The sequence below is a fragment of the Mercenaria mercenaria genome, chromosome 18 (assembly GCF_021730395.1).
Source record: "Mercenaria mercenaria strain notata chromosome 18, MADL_Memer_1, whole genome shotgun sequence".
Taxonomy (NCBI): domain Eukaryota; kingdom Metazoa; phylum Mollusca; class Bivalvia; order Venerida; family Veneridae; genus Mercenaria; species Mercenaria mercenaria.
In genome coordinates, this window is record NC_069378.1 from 29,807,540 (window position 1) to 29,834,767 (window position 27,228).

At 35.8% G+C, this 27,228-nt stretch overlaps 1 protein-coding gene and 1 long non-coding RNA gene across 4 annotated transcripts in view; both read left to right on the forward strand.

The window, feature by feature from the left end:
- The first annotated feature begins 288 nt into the window (after window positions 1-288).
- LOC128550711 (uncharacterized) lies at window positions 289-12,432 on the forward strand. The gene is made up of 3 exons (XR_008368383.1): window positions 289-398; window positions 8,344-8,457; window positions 9,057-12,432. It is a non-coding gene; the product is annotated as an uncharacterized LOC128550711 (long non-coding RNA).
- A 3,890-nt stretch (window positions 12,433-16,322) lies between these two features.
- LOC123538071 (uncharacterized) overlaps window positions 16,323-27,228 on the forward strand; it is a 62,901-nt gene continuing 51,995 nt past the window's right edge. For all 3 annotated transcript variants that reach the window (XM_053530294.1, XM_053530295.1, XM_053530296.1), the window contains exons 1-2: window positions 16,323-16,408; window positions 26,636-26,773. In XM_053530294.1, the coding sequence (XP_053386269.1) occupies window positions 16,324-16,408; window positions 26,636-26,773 (223 nt within the window). In that variant the 5' untranslated portion in view covers window position 16,323. The remainder of the gene's footprint in view (window positions 16,409-26,635; window positions 26,774-27,228) is intronic.

Genomic DNA, 27,228 nt, shown 5'->3' on the forward strand with positions numbered 1-27,228 from the left:
TACTGTCAACACTGAAAATATCAAAAAGAACAATGAATGCAGAAAGTAGATTCTGTATGACTAGGTTTTCCCGTCAGATAGGCAGCGCCTAATTTTATATTAGTCTCTTATATTTCTATATTAAAATTGACCATATGCATCTTGTATGTTATTTTATATGTAAAAGACTCAAATAAAATGAAATAATATCAAATAGTGGAGAATATCTGACAAATCAGTGGAACGGAAACGTGTCTTTATCGCATGTCTAGCTTGTTGTACAGATATGGTACGTGGTCACACGGAATTGTGTGCCCGAAGCGGTCCGAATGTGCGCGTGCCCAAAATGGCGACTAAATTGAATAATTTATGTAGCCTCAAATTTTCATCAATTTCTAACTGACAGCTAATATTGAGAAGTATGGAATAATTTCTCTCTCAATGTTTATTTATCCATCTTCTATTTTGAATGTATATATTTCTCTGGCAACCCCGAATACTTTATGTATTCCGTATTTTGTCAGGAACACGTTGCATAGAAAAAATGGTAGCGCTGCCCCACTGCCACTGGTAACCGGACCAGAATCTATCGTTTAAGCTGAGCTAGTTTGCATACCAATTCCAGTGTAATATAAAAACTAGGCAATATAGAGGTGCCATGTAAAAAACTCAAAAAAAATCATCAACTGGGGCAGCTTATATCTGCCAGTTTGCTCATCTGCTGTGTGCATTTGTTTACACAAACATAATTCTTTTCATAAATTAAAAATACAAGGAATACAGTCCTATGCTTATAGAAACATTGAATTAAATTATTTTATTATTGAGGTAGATGTGGTAAATTTTAGTCAAAATAATTCGATGTTCAGATTGTTTTATCAGGCTGGGCACATCTCCCGATCGGGGTAATTTAGCTCGTTCGGGGTATTTTACCCCGATCGAGGTAAAAACCTAACAAAAGAAATCATAAATATCAAAATTATGACCGGGAGCGTGTAAAAGCGATTTCTCTTCCATGTCTCGATGTTTTCTAAGTGTAAAAACAAGGCAAAATAAACTCATACATGTACATTTTTCTTTCGCATAAAATGCGCATTTTGGGTAGAAAAATCACAATTTTTGAAAATACACACAAGAGTGACCCAGTACTATCACTTACGCTGTAATATTAGCCAAAAAATGTTTCTCATTCAATCCAGCATCTCAACAGCGACCATTTTGAAGTGAATAACTTTTATCCGTGATGCACACTACAGAATATTCTACTGTTTTGTATTAATTAGTACAGTGTGTGCGCAAAATTATTAAAATATACAATTTAACTTATGAAAAAGAAGTTAGTTACTTAAAACAATGTAGTTATAAAAAATCAACATTTTATGTCCTTTATCTGTCATAACGTTTGAAGTGATATCTGCGACCAACTGAAGAGCGAATTCAAAACTCTGTCATGACAGCGGGAGTTTTTTGTGACCAATCAGAGCACTGCATTTTTAAGTACCTACCAGTTTCAACTTCGACGTTTCTCATTACAGATCAGTGCAGCCGTCGAGCGCATGCCCGGAATGATTTATTGGAGCGCATGGCAAAATTGTGCATTTTTTTTACATGTCCGCGCACATTTATTGAATAAATATGCTTTAATATACTGACTAAAATCAGTAAATATCACACTTTTTCGTCTAGAAAGATTTTTGACTGCACATGTCCCAGATGATGGCTACAAACTACAAATTTCAAGAAGTTTTATCCGGATTTTTTATGGATTTAACGGTTTTATTTTAGTTTAAAGTTTAAGTATTTTACACAAGGATTCTATGATAAAGTCCGAGTAAAATTTATCATTACTAAATGAATTTTTATGTATCATTCCGCAATGTCTCGCACATGTAAAATTATGGATGACACGAGTTAGTGATTTATATATATAACCGGTATTATCTAACCAGTTAGCGTCATCGACAGTGACTTGCAATTATCTGTCATTGTTTATGTAACTTAAATATAAAATAAATTAGGAAAGTGTGGAAAAGTGTTATTTAGCATAGTGAGGGAGACTTTTAAATAATACAGAAAATTTGCTTCAGGTTCCAGAATTAAGATAAAAAAAATAACATGATGTTCAATGATTATGAGTACAGGCTGTATTATTATTAAACAATGGAAATAACGGCTTGTGTGCATCACGAAAAATTCATCAATCACTTCAAGATGGCGGCGATTGATGTTGCTGCGTTGATACTGATCGAATAATAATTCTCGATCTGTAAGTGTAAGGATATATGGGGCCGTTTTAAACCTGTATTTTCAAAAATGCTATTTTTCTACCCAAATGCGCATTTTTATGCGAAAGAAAAATGTACATGTAATGAGTTTATTTTGCCTTGTTTTTACACTTAGAAAAAAACATCAGGACATGGAAAGAGAAATCGCTTTTTACACGCTCACCGGTCATAATTTTCAGATATTTGTATGATTTCTTTTGTTAGGTTTTTACCTCGATCGAGGGTAAAATTACCCGAACGTGATAAAATTACCCCGATCGGGAGATGTGCCCAGCCTGTTTATATTTGTGACGGGCAATCTAAACATCAAAACTTCGAAGGACCAAAGTAATGGAGGATAAATCACAGTACACAGTCATGAAAAGTTACTGGTTTTATCGCTTGCACATGTCGGCGTGTAGACACGTGGTAAACGTTAATCGTGTGTAGCACATATAATAGGTTTAAACCACCAGAAAATTCGTAATTTTGGATATTATTTGTTAATTTTTACATTAATCAAAATTATGCGGAATTTAATTCCCTTTCGATACATGGAAGTTTTATTTGAATTTATGGCCAATTCATGAAATAATCAGCATTTAAACCTGTACCATGTAAGGCGTCGGCAGCGATGAAAATTTCATCGGAAATTGCTTCAATTATTTTGGTCTTTTGAGTGTTTGACGCGAGCGGAGATATTGCCCATATGAAAAAATTATCTCAATATTACCTAAGATTGCGTCAGATTAGTTGGACTATGATAAATTTATATTAACAAGGACATCACATGCTGTTAAAACTTAATTATTTGTCAAAACATAGTGTTACATTGATCAGGTCGGATATCCGGGCACTTCAGCATATCGCGTTGCGTAGCAACAAGCGGAGGTGACAGCAAACGCTAAATTGTAATTGAAAAGAGTTTCATGTTTCACTAGTGCTGGTTGTCTTTCTTTGCTTAAAGTAAAATTTTGGGCAATATTAATAAGTCAGTGAATTTATAATGTAGCATGATGTTCGAGAAATCACTCCCGAGAAAGAAACCTTTCTTTTTTAGGTTTCAGACGTGATATTCATCATTGATCCGTGTAAGTTGCAAGGTCTCATATTTGTGATGGACTGGATGAAAATTATAATTTAAAAAATCGGAGGTCTTTTTAAAGTAAATAAAACAGAAAATCTATTTCATCTAATTAGGTTTCTCCATTCGTTTCACTTTTCTCGTTCTATTTAGTAGCCTGCCATTAAAATACTGTGGTGTCAAAAGTGATTCAGTCACTCCAAATTTAATCAAATCAACACCTCTTACCTAAATTCTCATTCGTATGAAATTTAATGAGAGGTGTCATAATTTAAAGCTTAATAGCACATTATGCGTAAATACTGGAGAAGGGATTTTTTTTCTCCCTGGAAGGGTATCAGGATCACAATAGCATTTATAACACAAAGCGGTTTTTTATATGTTACAATTGTTTTAAATGTAATATGACATCTAGAGCTACTGTGTTACACGCGGAGATAAAATGATATATATAATAACTGCATGCTAGTTTCTTTTTTACGAAAAGCCAGGACGTATCAATAAATTGATGACTTCCAATTACGAAAATACTAAAAAAAAAATACTGATCTCTGTTTTGTCAATTATTTAAAACTGAGAACGATAATTTGCACGCTTTGTCTAGAATAATGTTAGTCATATCTTGTAGTTTTCAATATCCATTTTTTTTTTGTTAATTGTTAGACTGTCACAATTGACTGCTTCCACATACCACAAAATTAAAGCATTCATTCCAGTCATAAATCACTATGGAAACCAATCAGTATGTGGTATATTGATGAAAATCCGTTTTGACCAGTTCCTAATGACTATCGCTTATTAATAGATTGATTTCCTGTTTGTTTTATCCCTCTGATGTACCCCTTCGGGGCCTTATGGTAATTTCCTGTCTTATCCGTTTGATGTATACCTTCAGGGTCTTATGATATTTGGAAGATGCACATTATTGTTATTTGCGTGTCAATTGCCAAAGGGATTAATAGAGCTACTACATAAAAAAACTTTAACCAATACACATGCCCGAATATTTAGTTCATTTGAAACTTTAAAATTAATTCACCAAACTATTTTTTGGCTGGAAGGACATTTCTTCAAAAAAAAAAATGTCTGCAATAAGATTACATATAGAATAAAGTATAAGTTTTCAACTTTATTTAAATGACTTTCATACTTAATGTACTTCGACATTATAGCATTTTACATTAACTAAATAAAATATATCGCACAAAGTACATTTCAGAAAATGGCAACAATATAATTATTTCAGAGCATTAAAACATTTAGAAAATCAGCTTATTTAAAAAAGACATAAAAATATCAGAAAATTAATTTACTATTTGTTTGATCTGTTCTTTCTTAAAAAGAAAAAAAAAAATTCAAGATGAAAGAAACAACTGCTACGATTTCAAGCAAAGAAGTTGAATAAAAAAATGTTTTGTTCTCAGATATTTAGTTTAGATTATTATATATATAGCAAACTGAGAAAATGTTGAATAAGCTTGGGAACTTGTTTTAATTATATCTGATCCGTACAGGGATCAGCCTAGGTCAAAATTTTAGGGAGAAGTGACTTCTCCCTCCACAGAATTTAGGGAGAAGTTGAGAAATTTAAGGAGAAGCATCGGCATAGCATTCAGTTTCTTGCCTATATATATCCACTTTCTGTGGGTCTAGCTGTAACTTATAAACAGTAATTATTTAAGGAAATTGATTCTTGCGTTATCATTTTCATGAATTTCTAAATAAAGTATAAACTTAGCTATGAAAAAGTCGCCTTTAAATTTTTATCCGAAATTTACATGTCCGAAATTCGTAAATTTAACAGGTGCACGATCAAAACGGCTTGAAAATTTTCATTAATGTTTCGATTCTCGTACTTTTATAATGCCCGATTTTTGCACCAACTTGTTCAGATTTATACATTTAATTTATTTTTTTTTTTTCGAAAATAATACCAAACTCGTAGTTAATGGCGATCTTTTTACAATATTTTGTACGGCAGTTCTGACGTCCGCGAAATCATTTTTTATCCACAGTACCCGAGCCGTTCATTTACAGAAATTGACCGTAATTATGGTAATTGAAATAAAATTTGAAGTAATCTTTAATATAATGAAAGAATAATATACAATTGTTGCATAAAATCTTGCTCTCGTTAAGTTTATCGGCTTTTTACACGCCGATTGAAAATTTTCAAAATGGCGGCGGCTTACAATATTATTGATTGACACTGTTAGATATTAACGCTACGATTGGCTGAAGTTTGACAGGCGAGTAGGCGGGGTTGACTATGGATTTATCGATAATTTAATCTAGAATATGCATCAAGTTTTGCAACTTAAGTAAACAGATAATAACTCGCTGAAAAACTTGGCGATTTGGATTTCGCCCGGAGGCGATAATTAGGCGAAGTGGCCGACTTTAAAGCGACGATATCGCTCAAATCGCCTTGTAGGCTGATCCCTGTCCGTAGCGCCGAAGAGCAGACAACACATAATCTGTCACTTTTTCCAGACCGTTTTAAAATGCCACAAAATCAATTATCACAAAAACCCTACTTTTTAGCTCACCTGTCACAAAGTGACAAGGTGAGCTTTTGTGATCGCGCGGTGTCCGTCGTCCGTCCGTGCGTCCGTGCGTCCGTAAACTTTTGCTTGTGACCACTCTAGAGGTCACATTTTTCATGGGATCTTTATGAAAGTTGGTCAGAATGTTCATCTTGATGATATCTAGGTCAAGTTCGAAACTGGGTCACGTGCCATCAAAAACTAGGTCAGTAGGTCTAAAAATAGAAAAACCTTGTGACCTCTCTAGAGGCCATATATTTCACAAGATCTTTATGAAAATTGGTCAGAATGTTCACCTTGATGATATCTAGGTCAAGTTCGAAACTGGGTCACGTGGGGTCAAAAACTAGGTCAGTAGGTCTAAAAATAGAAAAACCTTGTGACCTCTCTAGAGGCCATATTTTTCATGAGATCTTCATGAATATTGGTCAGAATGTTTATCTTGATGATATCTAGGTCAAGTTCGAAACTGGGTCACGTAGGGTCAAAAACTAGGTCATTAGGTCTAAAAATAGAAAAACCTTGTGACCTCTCTAGAGGCCATATTTCTCAATGCATCTTCATGAAAATTGGTCAGAATGTTCATCTTGATGATATCTAGGTCAGGTTCGAAACTGGGTCACGTGGGGTTAAAAACTAGGTCAGTAGATCTAAAAATAGAAAAACCTTGTGACCTCTCTAGAGGCCATATTTTTCATGAGATCTTCATGAATATTGGTCAGAATGTTCACCTTGATGATATCTAGGTCAAGCTCGAAACTGGGTCATGTGGGGTCAAAAACTAGGTCAGTAGATCTAAAAATAGAAAAACCTTGTGACCTCTCTAGTGGCCATATTTCTCAATGGATCTTCATGAAAATTGGTCAGAATGTTCACCTTGATGATATCTAGGTCAAGTTCGAAACTGGGTCATGTGCGGTCAAAAACTAGGTCAGTAGGTCTAAAAATAGAAAAACCTTGTGACCTCTCTGGAGGCGATATTTTTCAATGGATCTTCATGAATATTGGTCAGAATGTTTACCTTGAAGATATCTAGGTCAAGTTCGAAACTGGGTCATGTGGGGTTAAAAACTAGGTCAGTAGATCTAAAAATAGAAAAACCTTGTAACCTCTCTAGAGGCCATATTTTTCATGAGATCTTCATGAATATTGGTCAGAATGTTCATCTTGATGATATCTAAGTCAGGTTGGAAACTTGGTCACGTGGGGTCAAAAACTAGGTCAATAGGTCTAAAAATAGAAAAAACCTTGTGACCTCTCTAGAGGCCATATTTCTCAATGGATCTTCATGAAAATTGGTGAGAATGTTCAGCTTGATGATATCTAGGTCAGGTTCGTAACTGGGTCATGTGCGGTCAAAAACTAGGTCAGTAGGTCGAAAAATAGAAAAACCTTGTGACCTCTCTAGAGGCCATATTTTTCACGAGATCTTCATGAAAATTGTTGAGAATGTTCACCTTGATGATATCTAGGTCAAGTTTAAAAGTGGGTCACGTGCCTTCAAAAACTAGGTCATTAGGTCAATTAATAGAAAAACCTTTTGACCTCTCTAGAGGCCATATTTTTCAATGGATCTTCATGAAAATTGGTCAGAATTTTTTATCTTGATGATATCTAGGTCACATGTGCTCAAAAACTAGGTCACTATGTCAAATAATAGAAATAACGATGTCATACTCAGTTGAACACTGGGTCATGTGGAGATAGGTGAGCGATTCAGGACCATCATGGTCCTCTTGTTTGAAAAATATATAGATTGTACCATAGCGTAAGGACTGCAGATGACAAAAAAGATGACTCTTGATTTGTTTTATTTGAGAATTAAAACATCACAACCCACACCGCTAGTTAATTCGCTACGAATTGCGAGGTCCTGCTTTCACCTCCAAGGTAATTTGCATAATCGATTGCTCCGGATGTGACGTCACGCCGACCTGATCAATCCCTGTAATGAATAATATAAACTGTTAGAGAGGACAGCATAGGTAATGTTTGTTAACTTTTATGTTTTACATGTTTTCTGCTGGAATAGCATTATTACATTCTCGTTTCCTCTTTTATCATTTGCAGAATTCCTTGGTTTATGTTCCTTGGTACTCAGCAGATGTTATAACCTGGAAAAAAAATGCATGCTCCTTACAAAAGAATAATATTTAGTAATACCGTTTATGTAATATAACTAAGTGCCTGTGGGCAAAATAAGTTTATTGCTGACATGCTTGCATGTGGATCATGAGCAAGGATTACAATTTTTCCTTGATGTCTCGCCGCCTGTTTGATTTTTTTTTATAATTTCAGTTGTTTTTTAAAAAAATGTTAATTCTGGTAGTCTTTTTTTCAGGTAGTTAGATGTTTCAGTTTAAGAGGAGCCTTTTTTTTTTAACAAACAGGAAGTCATGTTGCAATGGAAACATGACAATGAAGAAGAAATTAACCAATTTCACTATCGTCTTCTTTTTTGTTTTTTCAGAAAATCTTACAGGCATGTGTTGAAAACATCACAACGTTCTCATTTGTTATAAATGCAGACTTTTGTACATGTTTGTAGAATGTTTCTCCTCGGACAATTGTGCAGTACTTTACGGTAGGTTCATCGGTTGTCATTTTATGCAGATCATGACAAAAGAAAATAAACTCTTTTTTGTTTCCAAGCAACATTATTTTTGTCAGATTTGTTATTAACTGAATAAAAAAAAACAGTTGGCTTTGAATTAGCTGGAAACAAAAAGAAATTTATAGAAATGGGAACAGATTATATTTTATTTTCAGTCATGATGTCTCGTAAATTTGACAACATACTTCTTCATTATATTTTAAAAAGATCAACCTTCAAATTAACAAAAAGAAAGTTGTAGTAAGTAGACAGAAATATATGCGTTGACCATAGACTCACTTGAAACAAGATGTACAGATTTTGTGGACGCAAGTTTTTGCGTTGGGAGGAATGAAAGTTCAAGAATATTTAAGGCTGTACAATGTACATGTAAGACAATATCTGGATGGTAGATGTTTTCTCTGGTCTAAGGTAAGTTTATTTATTATTTTCTACATTCTTATTCAGTAAATATTAAGCTAATCTTTGTTCTTTTCATTACCATATTTTTATGTTCAAATATTAAACATAACATGTTAGGTTTTGATTTGAAGTTGGAATTAATTTATTGTGTTAATGATAATTTTCAGACCAAAAATGTTTGGAGAAATGTGTCAGTTGACCACAGTGAATATTCATAGATATGTCTGCCTCAAAAAGACCTCCCTGTCGATGTTTCAAACACATTTGTTGTTGTTGTTTCTAAAGGCATTGGTATGGTTCTTACAATTCTTGCGAAACTGTGCAAGGGTTTTAAATAGTAAAAAGAAAGATTTATTCTTAAACAAATCTCAGTAACAAGAACAGAGCAGCCAAGAAAATGGTACAACAGAAGTTGAGATTTTGTGAGGCATATGTGTTGAAGATCTCTTTCATAGTAATAAGCATGTTTAAAATGTCTATAGATGTTAGATTAGGTTTAGCACAATTTTTCAACACTATTTCAGTATTATGGCATCTGATTAACCTGTCGAATTTTCATGTCTCTATAAAAGCTTATTAGCTTTGAGCAATTTTACATGTTCTGTTTTTATGAGAGTGATAAAAGTATTGTCACATAGAGCAGGAGCCTGGTCTACCTGCTGTACTAATGGGGCATACGCAAGATGAACTTTATAAATCTAACAAGATTTGTAACTATGCAGTATGTAGGATTAAGAACATACTTGTACTCTTGAAGTAATTGACAACTTCGCCCTCATCAATGGTAAAATCAGAGGTACATGAATGGCAGGTTGTCTTTTGTCAGATTTTCATTGAAAGCATTCACCTCGCCATGGGATCAAACTTGTGGCCTTCCGATGTGTTTTACTTACATTGTGCTGACTTTACTGCGCTGGGTTTCCTCAAACAAGTTCTTCTTTTTTAGTCTATTGCTTTGTACATCTTAGTGCTATTGACATTGCTTAACTAACACTTATCCATCTCAGACACTTGTTACTATAAATGAGATCTTGTATATAACTGCCTGTATTTGAAATCTCAACTTCTACTATTTAATAAACAACTAGTTTACATGTATCGCTGTAAAAAGCTAGTTATAAAATTATTCTTAAAGCTTTGATATTAACAAGTAATATTAAAGGCAACTTTCAAGAGTTTTGACTCTGCTTGGTGCAGAAAGAGTACGTTATTATAATATACAAGTTAATTTTACTCTGATGTATTTTCGCTCGTTTGTAAACTTATTTGAATTGCTACATATAGAGTTTACTCCACTTAAAATATTTGAATTGCATATGGTCAGATTGTGGTCCTGGCGGATTGGATTTGATCTCGACTGATGAGGTTTGGTCCGATTGTGACCCTATTTGCTTGGGTCAGATCATGACCCTAGTTGGGTATGATCAAATTTTGACCCTGGTGGGGTTCGGTCCGATTATGACTTTAGTTGTCTACGATCAAATCGTTACCCTGGAGGGGTTCGAACCTGCAACATCTGGTTTGTGAAGTAGAACGCCTTAACCATGAGGATATTAGAAAAGCAAGTCACATGACATGTATGACATATATGTATTGAGAAGTCTTAAAATATTTGGGTTGTGCATATACTCCCAAATGAGCGCTGGTGTTAACTATGCCAAGACACGGTATTTAATATAAATATGTTAAATGACTTCTTGGATGATAAACATGTGGCATACACACAGTTATAATAAAGTTAGAAAGAAACTTGTATATCTGAATGTAGCCAGCTGTTAGCTTGTTTGGAGAATCTGGTAAACTTAATATTTTTAACATGTGATAGAAGCATATTGGAAAAGCTGTCACCAAATATAATCAGTATTTGTCTGATTTTATTTGAAAACAGCCAGAAAAGGTAGGTGCACTATTAGTCTAACCATTTTACTATTGTTATTAAAAGTGCATGTATAAAGAAACACCAGTCGATGGTCATTATAGATAAAAGTCAAAAATATTAATTTTAATAAATATATTCATCTTCTTACAAAACTGAATGTTGAACAGTACAGTTCTAGAAAAAGTTCAGGTAAATTATTTCCATATTTAATGGTGTTTAAATTTTTTCACAAAGTTAGGTTTTATCAGAGACCCTTATGGGATTCTTCAGTTTATGATATTTTGAGACAATGACTGCAATATTGGTACACTTCAGACTGGTAAAGCGTTTATGTAATTTAAATGAAATATGCCAAGATATATGCCCTACACGTCTGATTATGAGATTTTGTTAGAATCAAGGTCAGAGGTTATCACTGTTAAAGGCACTGGCCTCCAGATTTTCACTAAAAATGATCTTTCTTTAAAATTGAAGTTTGGTCATGTTATGAACACTAGAACTTGAGTGTTTGTTTCTTAAATGTCCTAAAAATGGCAAATTAAGAAAAAACACGCCAGAGTCGGGAATTGAACATGGGCCACCACGGCAATAAAATTTTTCCTGTTTTCTTGACCAATACACCACGGAGGAATACATATGGGGGAGACATATTGTTTTTGCCCTGTCCGTCCGTCACACTTCATTTCCGATCAATAACTGGAGAACCATTTGACCTAGAACCTTCAAACTTCATAGGGTGGTAGGGCTGCTGGAGTCGACGATCCCTATTGTTTTTTGGGTCACTCCATCAAAGGTCAAGGTCACAGGGACCTTGATCCAGAATGTTGAAACTTGATAGGATGATTGAACATGGAGAGTAGATGAATCCTATCGATTTTGGAATCACTCTGTTAAAGGTCAAGGTCACAGGGGCCTGAACATGGAAAACCATTTCCGATCAATAACTTGAGAACCACTTGACCCAGAATGTTGAAACTTCATAGGATGATTGAACATGCAGAGTAGATGACATCTATTGATTTTTGGGTCAGTCTATTAAAGGTCAAGGTCACAGTGGCCTGGTCATGTAAAATCATTTCCGGAAAGTAACTTGAGAACCACCTGACCTAGAATGTTGAAACTTAATTGGATGATTGTACATGCAGAGTAGATGACCCCTATTTATTATTGGGTCACTTGATCAAAGGTCAAGGTCACAGGAGCCTGAACAGTAACTTGAGAACCACTAGGCCAAGAATGTTGACACTTAGCGGGATGACTGGACATGCGAAGTAGATGATCCCTATTGTAGCCGACCATCAGTGTCTCTTTTTTCGCTCCTGACCCCTATTGACTTCTTGTTGCCTATACGACTTTGCATTGGGGGAGACATGCGCTTTTTTACAAAAGCATCTTATAGTTAAGGCAGTTTACCTCTGGTATCCAGTTACAAATGGTTTTCAATTTTGAATAGTAAAAGTAGTAAAGACAACTTGTTTCCATAACATATAATTTGTCTGTAACTAAATTTTAAAACTCTTCTGAAGGAATATGGCATCTAAAATTTTTTTCTTTTTTAGCTCATCTGATTTTTTGAAAAAAAATGATGAGTTATTGTCATCACTTGAGCGGTTGTCGGCGTCGGCGTCGGCGTCGGCGTTGCCTGGTTAAGTTTTATGTTTAGGTCAGCTTTTCTCCTAAACTATCAAAGCTATTGCTTTGAAACTTGGAAGACTTGTTCACCATCATAAGCTGACCCTGTATAGCAAGAAACATAACTCCATCTTGCTTTTTGCAAGATTTATGGCCCCTTTTGTACTTAGAAAATATCAGATTTCTTGGTTAAGTTTTATGTTTAGGTCAACATTTCTCCTAAACTATCAAAGCTATTGCTTTGAAACTTGGAATACTTATTCACCATCATAAGCAGGAACCCAGTACAGAAAGAACATAACTCCATCGTGCTTTTTGCAAGAATTATTGCCCCTTTTGGACTTAGAAAATCAGTTTCTTGGTTAAGTTTTAGTTTTAGGTCAGCTTTTATCCTAAACTATCAAAGCTATTGCTTTAAAACTTGCAAACTTGTCCACCATCATAAGCTGACCCGTACACAGAAACATAACTCCATCTTGCTTTTTGCAAGATTTATGCCCCTTTTGGACTTAGAAAATATCAGATTTTTGGTTAAGTTTTATGTTTAGGTCAACTTTTTCTCTTAAACTATCAAAGCTATTGCTTTGAAACTTGCAACACTTGTCACCATCATAAGCTGACCCTGTACAAACAAGTAACATAACTCCATCCTGCTTTTTGCAATAATTATTGCCCTTTTGGACTTAGAAAATATTTTCTTGGTTGAGTATTATGTTTAAGTGCAACTTTTCTCATAAACTATCAAAGCTTTGCTTTAAAACTTGCAACAGTTTTTCACAATCATAAGAGGACACTGTACATCAAGAAACAACTCTATCCAGCTTTTTGCAAGAATGATGGCCCTCTTTAAGACTTAGAAAATCATGGGTAGGACAATATTTCTATTATACAAAAAAAATCAGATGAGCGTCAGCACCCGCAAGGCGGTGCTCTTGTTTGATGTTGTAAGAGCTGGAGGCCAGTGCCTTTAAATCGAGGCAAGTATAAAAATTTATAAACGCTATTTATATAAGCAATAAATGCTAAAAAATGGCAGAGGTAAGTTTTTCCAAGGTTGAAAGCCACCAATTTAATTATTTGGACTAATGCAACCACAAAGTCCACAAGAATGAAGTCCACCATGAATATTATTGAAGAAAAGCTTGAAATAACGAAAGCTCAGTGGCTCGGAAAGTGGCATGTACTGAGATTGCATTGTTGTGTAGTAAACACTCTTCGTGGTAATTAACAGTCATTTGAAGGTTGATGGTTCTACCCAGGTGTCCACCTGTGCCAGAAATTATAGTCAGTCGGGTACATGGAATCTTGATGGAAAGTCGCTGTATGACCCTATGTTGATGTGACTTTAAAGCACACAAGAAGTTGGGGAAAAGTGCACTTGGGCCAACAATGGAACCATTTTCCTAACTTTTGGATAGGTTCATTTTCATTGGCATGGTTTTGTTACCTGCTATGTTATTCAGGTGCTAAGTGGTATGTAAAATGGTCCATGTTAAACTTATTAGGCAATTAGGCTAGAAAGAAAATTACCTATGTTTAGGATTACTTGTTCAAAAAAAAAGGTAGGTACATGGGTAATTTTTTGCTTTACTATTCAATGAGTGGTGAGAGCTATTCTACTCACCTAGGCATTGGCTTCACATCTTGTTCTTGGTACTTGTTAACTAGAAAATGAAAATGTAGACAAATTGTTTTTTGCAAAGTATACAGAAATCTGGTAAGTGTTGAGTAAGTATAGTTATTTAGTTTCTCTAATTAATACACCAGCGGTTCATGCAGGCTGGTTACTCTACAAAGTGAAGAAGTTAATGCCTTACATATTGTTTACATTGTAATTTAATACAACTCTAAATTCTTAATGTATGCTCTTGACTTACCTGAAACCATCGGAGAAAGTTTTTACTCAGTTGCTCATGACTAATATAGACTAGCTTTTCACTTATTTGTAGATTTTAATGGCTTTTTAAAGTAACTTCATGAGAAGAATCTTTTTTGTATGTCTCAAATTTGTTTTAAAATTTGTTTTGAGTTTGTCTTGAAAGATTCTGAATTTTGTAACCAAGTGATGAACAGAGTAGGTTGGATTATCTAAAAGGTCAAGAAAGCTTCACATATTGCATAGAAACTCAAAAGGTAAGAGAAATCTTAAATAACTATGTCTGATACACTCAGTTTTTGGTAAAGTTCGGAAAATTTTAACTCAGATGGATAGACGTTTTGCCTGGTCATGTAAACAGGTGTTTATATCCATGCATGACATACCCTTCAGTTGCTTTTTTCCTTACTTGGTCAAAAACTGCAGTTCAGTTCTGTTAGCAGAATTATGTATCAGTTTCTACTTTTGAACCATGTTCGGTTTAAAGTAGATTATAAAAGAAATTTATAAAAATAGTGTAACTTACAAACAATTCTGTTTTAATAGAAAAACTTCTTTATCGTGTCAAAATTATTATATTGTAAGATAGATTTAAGTAGTATTCTGTAAGTTAAAAATAACGGACTGTTGTACAGCATTAAAGAAATATGTTGAATATGTGTTCAAAAATCACCAAAGGGTATTTGTTGTTCCTGGCATGACGAGTCACCTCTCAGAGAGTTAGCATTCAATAATGGAAGCTTTGCCACTTGACAAGGTTTGTAAACTTTTCTTCACAAAATTAATTATTCTGTGTTTTTAAATTAATTGTATATTCAAAACTCTGATAATGTATCTTCATCTATCAGTTTATGTTATTCCAGTAAAACACTAACTGCTCAAAGTCACAAGGGTTTAAGTAAACTATCTAGTTACACAGGTTTTAGAACAATCCAAATATAAGAGGTATTAGTAAAATGGCAGTGGATCATGTGACTCCGGTGAGTCTGGGGTTGCTTGAGTCATCAAAACTCGAGCAGGTAGTGATTTACTGTACTAACGAAGTACTTTCAAAGCCTTAGTATACAAGAATGCAAGGTAAGTGATTTTGTTTCATCTCAAGCTACGAAGTACAGCAAGATGTTCAGTCAAAAAGTACTGATTTAGTTGAAATTTTGTTTTCAGCAGTAATATTTCAGATGATCCGATTTTGTCTTTGTTTCAGGTAGAGGTTTTGGGGCGTATTTCAATGTTGTGTACTATTAACATTAATGATTCTACTTTGTTCCAGGTTGTCAAAGATGATGCAAATTTTATTTGATTTTTAATTTTATTGAAAGCATATTGACAAAGATGTTACATCATAGGTCCAGAATATATACTCATTTTTTCATGTAACATATCAACATTATATTCATAAGAATTTTGCTCATTTGATACATAGAAACGTCACCTAAAACACCAATGTGTGTTTACAAATAGGGATGAATCCCCCTTTTTAAAAAATCTAAATATGAATGGCTTGATCCCTCTGTTTTATAAGAAACGCAATATTTTTGGAGTTAAAAAGGTTAAATCGAATAGTTTTATATTCGAATCACTTACACACCCCTGTTTTTCTTTGGCATTTTGGCAACAAGCAACTCCTTAAAGTGCAAAACAGTTGTCACATGCACACGGTGGCGCAGACCTCATTTGTTGTTTTTGTTTGCCCAAATCATTTGTTGTATAAAAAATGCCACAACTACCCCTGAAAAAAAAATTCAAAAAAAAAACTATTAATTCTTGCTTTTAATGGGTCACCCAAGTCCGCTCAAATTTTTTTTAAAATCCTCTTAAAAATTTTAATTTGTTTTGTAAATGGGGGCTTAAGTAGTTTGCGCTAAAAAAGTCAAAAAAAATCGGGAAGGATTTTTTTTAAAAGATTTAATATAAATTTCCCCTGTCCTTTCGTTATTTCTCATATCAGATGTGAAAAATCAAATTCTTTTTTAGTTAAAAGGATTCAGCATTTTGACATTCTGTTAAAAGTTTGTACTGATAGTAAAGAAATCGTTCCCAGGCGACCATGGATGACGATGGCAAGATGGATATAGATGAACCAGTCGGTGAAAATGCAGGTGGTGGTGATGCGAAGGGTGAAAGTAAGGAAGGTTAGTTGTATTATCTTAATCTCACGAAGGCCATACAAGGAAAAATAAGCTGACCCTGCCCGCCATGTTTTTAGCTCACCTGTCATGTAGGCGATCACTACCAATAGAATGTAAGCCTCCGCGGTCTAGTCCAAGTACCCAAATATAAATATACAATTTTTTTTCCTTTCCTAGTCATTTTCCCCCGGCAGCAATGTGTTTACTTTTACCTACCCCCGCTTTTTCCGATGTATTTTTTGCATTGAAAATGAAATCGCATGTTCCTATCGCATCAGAAAAAAATGGGGGCGTAAAAATTTTTTAATGTCACGAAAAGAAAATTGAAAGAAGCGAAAAGTAGTAAATTCAGGGGGTTGTTTTTAAACGAACTGTATTTTTTCTTATTAAAAGTTAACCCCACCCCCTTTTCTTTTTTTTTTTCTAAAGTACTCAGCTTTTTTGGGGGAATAAAAGTCTCTAAAAATCTGAAAATGCTAGAAAATGTCGAAAAAAACCTTTTAAAAAGGGGAGGGATTTTATATGAAATAAAAAACAGCGGTTTAGGGTGTTCAGCCATAAGGGGCAATACATGTATTTTCTGAAACCCCTCAAAAATGAAGGGAAATGCCATTAATCTTTTCTTTATGATTAAAACGGTAACAAATGGCTGAAAACGTTTAAATTTCTTGTTTTTTTGGGAATTTAGCGAATTTTCGACCAGGGGAAAAACATTTTTTGGTTTTAGGACCTAGAAAATGTTTTTTCCCCTCGCTTTTTGCACTTCATTTGTCTAAATAATATTAAAATTAGCAGTTTCAAAATGAAAAAGAAAACATCGTAACGAAAAATGGATGGAAATGAAAAAATTTCCACAAAGGTAAAATTAATTGAAAAAGCTTCACAGGCAAATTTTGAATTTTTTTGGGGAGGGGGGACCTGTAATGAATGGTTATTTTTCCCACATTTTCTCAAAATTTGCACCAAAACAAAACAAATCATTGTGAAAAAGGTGTACCTTGAGAATAATGCAAAACATGGAAAAACAAAAAAAATTTTCTTTTAAAGGGGATCACACCAAATAAAGAAACCCCGCGGTCAGTCACAAGTATCAAATATAAAAAAATCTAATTTTTTTCCCTTTCCTATGCATTTTCCCCAGCATGTGCTTTCTTTTACCCCCAAACCCCGGGGTTTCAGTATGTATCACTTGCATTTTAATGAAACGCATGTTCCTATCGCATCTAGATAAAAATGGGGGCTAAGAATTTTAAAGCACGAAAAAAGAAATTGAAAGAAGCAAAAGTATAAATTCACGGGTTGTATTTAACGAACTGTAGTTTTCTTATATAAAAGTTAAACCCCCCCCCCCTTTCTTTTTTTTTTTTCTAAAGTAGCGATCTAGCCTTTATGGGGGAAAAATCTCTGAAAATCTGATATGCTGAAAATTCGAAACAAACCCTTAGAATGAGTGGATTTTATATGAAATAAAGAACCTGGATTTTTGTTGTTCAGCCTGTATGACAAGGTAGCTTTGTGATCGCCCTTTGTCGTCCACAAATTTCTTTTGAACTGATAGAAACCATATTTTCGATCGATTTTATCAAACTTGCACACAACTTTTATTTGGGGTAATATCTCGAAATTGGCCAGATCCGATCAAAAGGGTTCCAGAGTTATAGCCCCTTAAAAACCAAAATGAGCTATTTTGCTTTTTTCAGCCATAAGAGACTTCTTTATGGGTTTATTTGATACAAATTGCAAATTCTTTAACAACAAAAGATTTGGGTTTTCCTGAGAAATTTATCAAATCCAACCATAGGTTCCGGATAACTGTCCCTGATTTATTAAAAATATTCAGGTCACATTTGTCAATGCCCCCCTTTAAGCTAGGGGAAACGGGCATGCACCTGCACTTTTTCACACAAAGGGTTTTATAAAGCAAAACAAAAAATTTGTTTTTAAAGTAAAATTTTCAAAGATTTTTTTTGTAGAACATATTTTTCAGAACACATATTTTACATCATAATCTTTAACATAATCTAGAAACTTTGACAAAAAATAAGACTGAAAAAGGGGGTGAAATGAAAAATTTTGAAAAACACAAGGGGTACAAATGAACCCAAAGTGGGTTTGGGGTTGACAGGGGACAGTTGCTGTAAATCGTTTACGGGAGACCTCCTTAAACAGAGCAGGGGATTTTTGTTTAGATATTTTTCAAGCTATTTCCACAGGAGCCTTCAACGGATTACTGTCTAACAGTATAGCTCAGAGCACCTGCACACCTTTTAAAAAAATATTATATTCCTTTGGGAAAACCCGTGGGAATTTTCCCACCAATCAAATGTTTTAGTTTTAAAACAGCTGTTAAATGGGCCTTCACCCCCCCAAAAAAAATAAAAAAGCGAAACATACTGCCCTGCGGCCGAAAAAAAAAAAAAATGAAATGTTTCCGTATAGGAACCAAAAATCAGGCCACCGAAGGGAAAGGCACTTTTTTCCCCAGAAGGTTCACAAGCTTTACAAATCTTCTCTTGAAAACTGCTGGGGTTTGGTTTTGAAAAATCGCAGAAAGTGCCATATAAGCCCCGTCATGATTGTTCGTTTTTTTTTTGTTACAAAAGCATGGCCACCAGGGGTTTTCACCAGTTTTTTACCCTTTACAGGTGGGGGGGGGCAGATAAAATCAAGTCGCTAGTAACTAAAGTTTTTTTCTCAGAACTGAAGCAAACTTAACAAGGTGTTTTTCTATAAAAAACCCACATTAGGTCAGGTTTATTACCACCAGGGCTAAATATCTCAAGTTAGGCCATAATTTAAAAAAAAATTTTTTTTATATGCCCGACTGATATTTGGGAGTGGGGGAGGAGGAGGGGTATTTAGCTCACCAAGCACAAAGTGCTCAGTTTGCTGTTGTGACCCGTCATTTTCCCGCTCTGTCGGCATCCGGCGCCATCAACATTTGCTTTGAAAAAACCTAGAGGCCACATATTGACCCAATTTTATGAAACTTTGGGCAGAATGTTTTTTTTGATGATCTCTAGGTCAAATTTGAAAAGGGGCATGTGGGGTCAAAAGCTAGGCATAGGGCCCGATCAAAGAAAATCTTTGAACACAGAGGCCAATTTTGACTCAATCTTTTGAAACTTGGGCATTTCCCTTTAGATCTCAGGGCAGATTTAACGGGGGCATGTGGGGTTCAAAAAACAGTCACCCGTCATATCAAAGGGAAAAGCTTGTGAACACTCTAGAGGCCCCAGTTGTGACTCAATCTTTATGAAACTTGGTTGTCTTCTTGATCTCTAGGTCAAGTTTGAAACTGGGTCATGTGAGATCAAAAACTAGGTCACTAGGTCAGATCAAAGGAAAATCTTGTTTGCACTCTATAGAGACCACAATTTAAGTTTGAACCTCATGAGAATTAGTTAGAATGTTTGTCTTGGTGATCTCTAGGTCAAGTTTGTATCTGGGTCATGTGGGGTCAAAATCTAGGTTACCCAGTCAAATCAAAGGAAAAGCTTGTGAACACTGTAGAGGCCACAGTTGAGACCCAGTCTTTATGAAACTTGGTCAGAATGTTTGTCTCGATGATCTCTGAATCAAGTTCGAAACTGGGTCATGTGGGGACAAAAGCTAGGTCAGTAGGCCAGATCAAAGGAAAATCTTGTTAACACTCTAGAGTCCATGGTTTAAGTTTGAAACTCATGAGAATTGGTTAGAATGTTTGTCTTGATGCCCTCTAGGTCAAGTTCGAATCTGATTCATGTGGGATCAAAAACTATGTCACTAGACCAGATCAGAGGAAAATCTTGTTAACGCTCTGGAGGCCACAGTTGTGACCCAATATTTATGAAACTTGGTCAGAATGTTTGTCTTGATGATCTCTAGGTCAAGTTTGAAACTGGGTCATGTGGGATCAAAAACTTGGTCAGTAGGCCAGATGAACTCTGGTGAGCGATATAGGGCCATCATGGCCCTCTTGTTTCTTTACCAGGAATATTGGTGAACACAACTTAGCACAGCAGACATTGAAATAAATTCATGAATTTCAGAGAGCAAGAATATGCATGGCAGACATTCAGACAAATTCTACCAGGAATTTCAGAGCACAAACTTGCATGCTTGCATTTAGACATTCATTGACCAGATCTTACATTTTATAATTAATCAAATTTTTTGTAAAACTGAATGACACTGGTGGGAAATAGTCGCAGAATGCACCAGACGATCTGGACACTCCCAACCCTCATCCCCCAAAACCGTTTTTAGGACAGTTGTTCTCACTCCAGATGCTGTCGGACCCTTGGTATGAAATGGTGACCTCTATTTCAGTTTTGGGTCAAAATTTTTAATACTCAAATGTCATTAATCTGGACACAGGAAGAGACAGATGCAGTTTTAATGTCCTCACTGCAGACCTCATTCTGGTTACGCCCAGTGCGGTGTAACCTTTTGTTGTGGGGAGAGGGGTAGGTACGGAGTTGTGTATGCCTTCCTCCCCTGCAAGGGGGTTGGGGGTCTCCCCCTGGAAATTTTGGAAATACAGGTATGAAATAAATTCCGAATACCCAGATATTATTAATATGGACATGGCAGAACCCCCAATACAGTTCAACATTTGGGAATAGGTAGAGAAGAGGGTCTAGGAATTTTTAGATACAGGTGTGAAATGTTGGCCTCAGGTGCATTTTTGGGTCAAAACTTTGGTGAGTACAGGTCACTTCTCAGACTGCAAAGAAAAAGAAACCAAGCTCACAGCACTTCAGCTGCATCATAAAAATCATCTCAGTCCATTATATTAGCCAAATATGCATATTGTACAAATGGAGTAGAAACAGGTCAAATTACATCATATACATCACAACATTTAACTGTGAGACAGAGCTTCCTTTCATCCAACATCAAAGGACTAATGCTGAATGTCACCTTTTCTGTGAACTTAAGCCATTTCAAGATGTTAATATTTTGTCACCAAATGTGTCAGTTGACACTGGGATATGTTAGTTAAATTTTGTTTGAAAATGCAGGAAAATTAGGATTTACACTGTTTGAAAAAGGTCTTAATTAATACAGGATGTGAATAGTTATCACTCAAGTTGCCGAGTATTCCAGTGCATGGTCAGAAATGTTGATCGTCTGTTTTATAAACTTTTAAACTTGAATTGAAAAATGTTGAAGTAATCAACAGAAAGTGTGACTAGTATCTTCAGGGTTATGGCCCTTAAATTAGTCAAGATTGCCCAAATTGACATTGTTTACTCAAACACTAAGTATATTTTCTTTTATGTGAACTACACTCATAAATGCAAATATATTACTATAAAATCTAGTGGAAGTTTGTTAACTAATCAGCTGGATCATGACGGCCAAAATTGCCAGTGTCCAGGCAGCTTTGACAACCAGCCAGTTCGGACTTCTATCTTTATAAGTGTTGCCCTGGAATTGGTCAAAATAGCAAAAATTGACTTAATCCACTTGAAAACCAGGGTATTTTTTCTTTGATGTGAGTCATACTTACACAGAATATGTGGTACTGTGAAGTCTAGGTCAAATTTGATAAGCAGTCATTTCGGACCAGTATCTGTGGAGTTGTGGCCCTTGAATTGGTCAGAGTTCAGTGTATAATGCACATTACAAAGAAATAATCACTTGTGACTTTATTAGCAGTGTAGTAAAACTTTTAGGAATTCTTAGCATAAAAGTAACATTTCTATGAAATAACAGAAAAATCATTTTCAAATTTTGAGTTTGCCCAATTTTTAAATGGGAAAGCATAATTTACAACTTTTAACTCGACTATACGAAGTATATGGAGAGCTATCCTATTCACCCTGGCGTTGGCGTCTTTCCGCGTCCCCACCTTGGTTCAAGTTTTATTACACTTTCTCTTTTTAGCTCACCTGGTGAGCTTTTGTGACTGTTCAATGTCCGTCGTCCGTCGTATGTTTTGTGTCCGTCAACATTTTCTAAAAATATCTTCTCCTTGAAAACTACTGGGCAGAATTTCACCAAACGTCACAGGAATGATCCTTGGATGGTCCCCTTTCAAATTTGTTCAAAGAATTTAATTCCATGCAGAATCCTGGTTGCCACGGCAACCGAAAGGAAAAACTTTAAAGATCTTCTTGTCCAAAATCGCAACACGTAGAGCCTTGATATTTGGCATGTGACATCATCTTATGGTTCTCTATCAAGATTGTTCAAATTGTGTCTCTGGGTTGAAAAGAGGCCCTACCCCGGGGTCACAAGTTTTACATAGACTTATATAGGAAAAAACTTTAAAAATCTTGTCTAAAACTATAAGACCTAGACCTTTGATATTTGGTATGTAGTATTGCCTTGTGGTCCTCTACCAAAATTGTTCAAATTATTACCCTGGGGTGAGAAGACACCCCACATCAGGGGTCCTTAAGTTTTACAAAGACTTGTACAGGAAAAAACTTTAAAAATCTTTTTGTCTGGAACTACAAGACCTAGGCCTTTGATATTTTGTATGTTTTATTTATTTATTTTGTTGGGTTTAACGTCGCACCGACACAATTATAGGTCATATGGCGACTTTCCAGCTTTGATGGTGGAGGAAGACGCCAGGTGCCCCTTCTTGCATTATTTCATCACGAGCGGGCACCTGAGTAGAACCACCGACCTTCCGTAAGCCAGCTGGATGGCTTCCTCACATGAAGAATTCTACGCCCCAAGTGAGGCTTGGACACACATCGATGAGGGGCAAGTGATTTCAAATCAGTGACCTTAACCACTCGGCCACGGAGGCCCCATATTTTGTATGTAGCATTGCCTTGTGGTCCTCTATGAACATTGTTCAAATTGTGCTCCTGGGGTGAAAAGAGACCCTGCATTGGGGGTCCCAAGTTTTACATAGACTTATGTAGGAGAAAACTTAAAAAATCTTCTTGTCTGAAACTGCAAGGCCTAGGCTTTTGATATTTGATGTGTTGCATTTTCTTGCAGTTCTCTACCAAAATTGTTCAAATTATTACCTTGGGGTGAAAAGATGCCCTACCCTGGGGGTCCCAAGTTTAACATAGACTTATATAGGGGGGGAAAAAATCTTCTTGTCTGAAAGTTCAAGGCCTATACCATTGATATTTGGTATGTATCATTGCCTAGTGGACCTCTAACAGGATTTTCAAATTATGCCGCTGGGGTGAAAAGAGGCCCTGCCCTGGTGGTCGCTTTTTATATGAGTTAAATAAGAAAAAATACTTCAGAAATTATAAGATCATATTTCCTGGACTGTTTAATTATATTTACCTGTTGTATCCAAGTGATTACGTGTCACCTTACTGTAACCTTGACCTGCTTTCTTCTTTTTTGAGATACAGCCTTGAAATTACCATGAATGTGACCTACTGACCTACTTTCTAATATTTTAGCATCAGTTTGCCATTTGTAAAGCTTCAGCTAGGAAATTTGTTCAGGCAAACAACTACTCAGGTGAGCGATATAGGGCCATCATGGCCCTTTTGTTTTCTCAGACTTGATGGATTTGCTTTAAACTTAAAATACTTATTCCTCATCATCTGGCATAAAGGCCATAACTCTCACACCGATACTTCATGAATTATCGCCCCTTTTTATACGCCCGTTTGAAAAACCGGACTTATTATGGGAACGCCCCTGAGACGGCGTGTCCTGCGCAAGAACCAGGTCCCTAGGACTAAGGTCAAGGTCACACTTAGAGGTCAAAGGTCAAATTCAAGAATAGCTTTGTCTGGAGCATATCTTCTTCATGCACGGAAGGATTTTGATGTAGCTTGGCACAATTGTTCACCATCATGAGACGGAGTGTCTTGCGCAAGAACCAGGTCCCTAGGTCTAAGATCAAGGTCACACTTAGAGGTCAAAGGATACAAGAATGAAAACTTTGTCCGGAGAATTTCTTCTTCATGCATGGAGGGATTTTGATATAACTTGGCACAAATGTTCACCACCACGAGACGGAGTGTCATGGGCAAGAACCAGGTCCTTAGGTCTTAGGTCAAGGTCACATTTAGAGGCCAAAGGTCAGATACAAGAATGACTTTGTCCGGAGCATTTCTTCTTCATGCATGGAGGGATTTTGATGTAACTTGGCACAATTTTACACCATCATGAGCTGGAGTGTCATGCGCAGGTTCATTCTTTAGAATTACTTCCTTTTGTTGTAACTATAAATAGCTTATATTGTAAATTTTTCATTACTATTCGTAGGGAAAAATTGAGACCACTTTTCTGTAGTACAACATGCATGTTACATTCAATTCTGAGGTGTATTTTGACCTATCACATTTTTTTTATTATTATTTTTTTTTTTTTTTTTTTTTTTGATGAACTTCCCTTAGTTGTTACTATAAATAACTTACATTGTAACTTTTTTATAATCGACCATAGGGAAAAACCAAGACCACTTTTCTGTGGTACAACATAGATGTTACTTTCAAATTTTAGGTGTATTTTAAGGTATCTCTACCTGGTAAGGATTTTTTCGTGGACTTAGAAAAACAAAAGAATTACAATAATTACTAAAAAAACCATAGTAAACAACCACAAAATTAAAATTCCATTTGCAAATACAGGTGCTAATGTAAAGAAATTTGCTGTGACGGGCTTATATTGTGACATTCTGGCACTCTTGTTACTTAGAATTTCAAGTTAAGTTTTGGTGCACTTTTACTCTATCTCAGTTATTACTATATAGATTTGATTCAAATTTAAAATAGTTGACCACATCTTCACCCACATCAAATGACACAGGTGCATAACTCTGGCACCAATATTTTATGCAATATGCCCCCTTTTTACTTGAAATTTCAGGTTAAAGTGTTGGTGCACTTTCACTCTATCTCAGTTATATCTAAATGGATTTGATTCAAACTTAAAATAATTGTTCCACATCATCACCCACATCATATGACACAAGGTGCATAACTCTGGCACCAATTTTTAATGAATTATGCCCCCTTTTACTTAGAATTTAAGGTTAATTTTGATGCATTTTCTCTTTATCTCAGTTATTGATAACTGGATTTGATTCCTGTGACAGCTCTTGTTGTTGAGCCCACTGGTAGTAAGCTCAACATAGTTGTCACAATGGCGGTTTGGTGTATGTGCGTGCCTGTGTCCGTCCGTCCGAGTTTGTCAGGACTGTAACTTATCCATGGATCAAAGGATTCTTAAATAACTTGGCACATATGTTTGCCTCAATGACACGGTCTGTCGCGTGCAAGAACCACATTGGTAGCTTAAAGGTCAAGGTCATACTCTGTGCTGTTTTGCTTGTCCGGGCTGTAACTCAGCCATGGATTGAGAGATTCTTAAATACTTCGGCACAAATGTTTGCCTCGATAAGGTGATGTGTCGTGTGCAACAAGGATATTGATAGCTTAAAGGTCAAGGTCATACTTAGAGGTCAAAGGTCAAAAGTTGATGCAGTTTCTCTTGTCTGGGCTGTAACTTAGCCATGGATGGAGATGTTCTTAATAACATGGCAGAAATGTTTGCCGCAATCAGTTATGTCACAACCAAATAGCATCATAAATGTAGTCCTTTGGACAGCTGGCGGGCTTGACATGTTGCCCGTGGGCATCTAGTTTATTTTATTAAAGATATTTACAGCTAGCGGGCTCCACATGTTGCCCGTGGGCATCTAGTTGATTTTATTAAAGATATTTACAGCTAGCGGGCTCGACATGTTGCCCATGGGCATCTAGTTGATTTTATTCAAGAATTTTACAAAATGTTTAAAATAGTAAAGGATCCTGTTACCACCCTTGGAGAGCTATTTAATGTTGTGTAGTTTATATTTAGATCTTACAAAGTGGAGCTGAGATGCATGAAAAAAAAACGGTTATTAATCAGGTCACAATTTAGGTGGATCAAAGAGTAAGTGCTGTTTACTGCAGTTCAATACTTACTGCTGTGCACAAGGAGTCTCTGTGTATGTGAGGGTCAGTCAGCTTGTGGAAAATGGTAATGCCTGCCCATGCTTGAATTTGGATACTTTTACCTGGAGGGTACAAGGGGTCTTCATTTTAATTTTCCATATGGCCTGAACTGTTATCATGATTTACCTGGCAACTTGTCCTTCTTCCCCCACCAACACACACAATTTTTGAGTGCATTGATGTTTATTTGTCTGAAGATTTACTGTAAAGCATTGATTTATAAATCATGAACTCCTATGTAACATGTCACTGACAAGAATTGTATCCAAAAGTTTTGCTATGATTATTGCTTTGTTTTATCTTCCAGAGCCATCCAGTTCAGCAGCTGCTTCTGTGGCAGCCATACAGTTGATGTTAGGAAGTGCATTTGGTATGAAGGTACCTCCACCGGAATACTCTGGCATTCCTCAGGAAACTACAGAGAAAGAACCAGAACCCATTGATGGTATTATAGCCATTGTATTTCATTATTTGAACGGCACAATGAGAAAACCAAGATAGTGCGCTTGCGACCAGCATGGATCCAGACCAGTCTGCGCATCCGCGCAGTCTGGTCAGGATCCATGCTGTTCGCTTTAAAAGCCTATTGGAATTAGAGAAACTGTTAGTGAACAGCATGCTGGTCACAAGTGCATTATGTTGGTTTTCTCATGGTGCAGCTCATTTCATTATTTATAATGTAACATAGGGCCTCAGTGATAGAGGGTTAAGATAGCCGACTTGAATCACTTGTACGTCTCTGATGTGGGTTGTTGAAAAACCGTGTTAAGCCCAAAACAAACAAAATCTTGCTTTGGGTGTAGAATTCTTCATGTGAGCAAACTTGCCAAAGGTCGGTAGTTCTACCCAGATGCCCACATATATGCATGAAACAATGCCTGGAGGGGCAGTTGTGGTCTT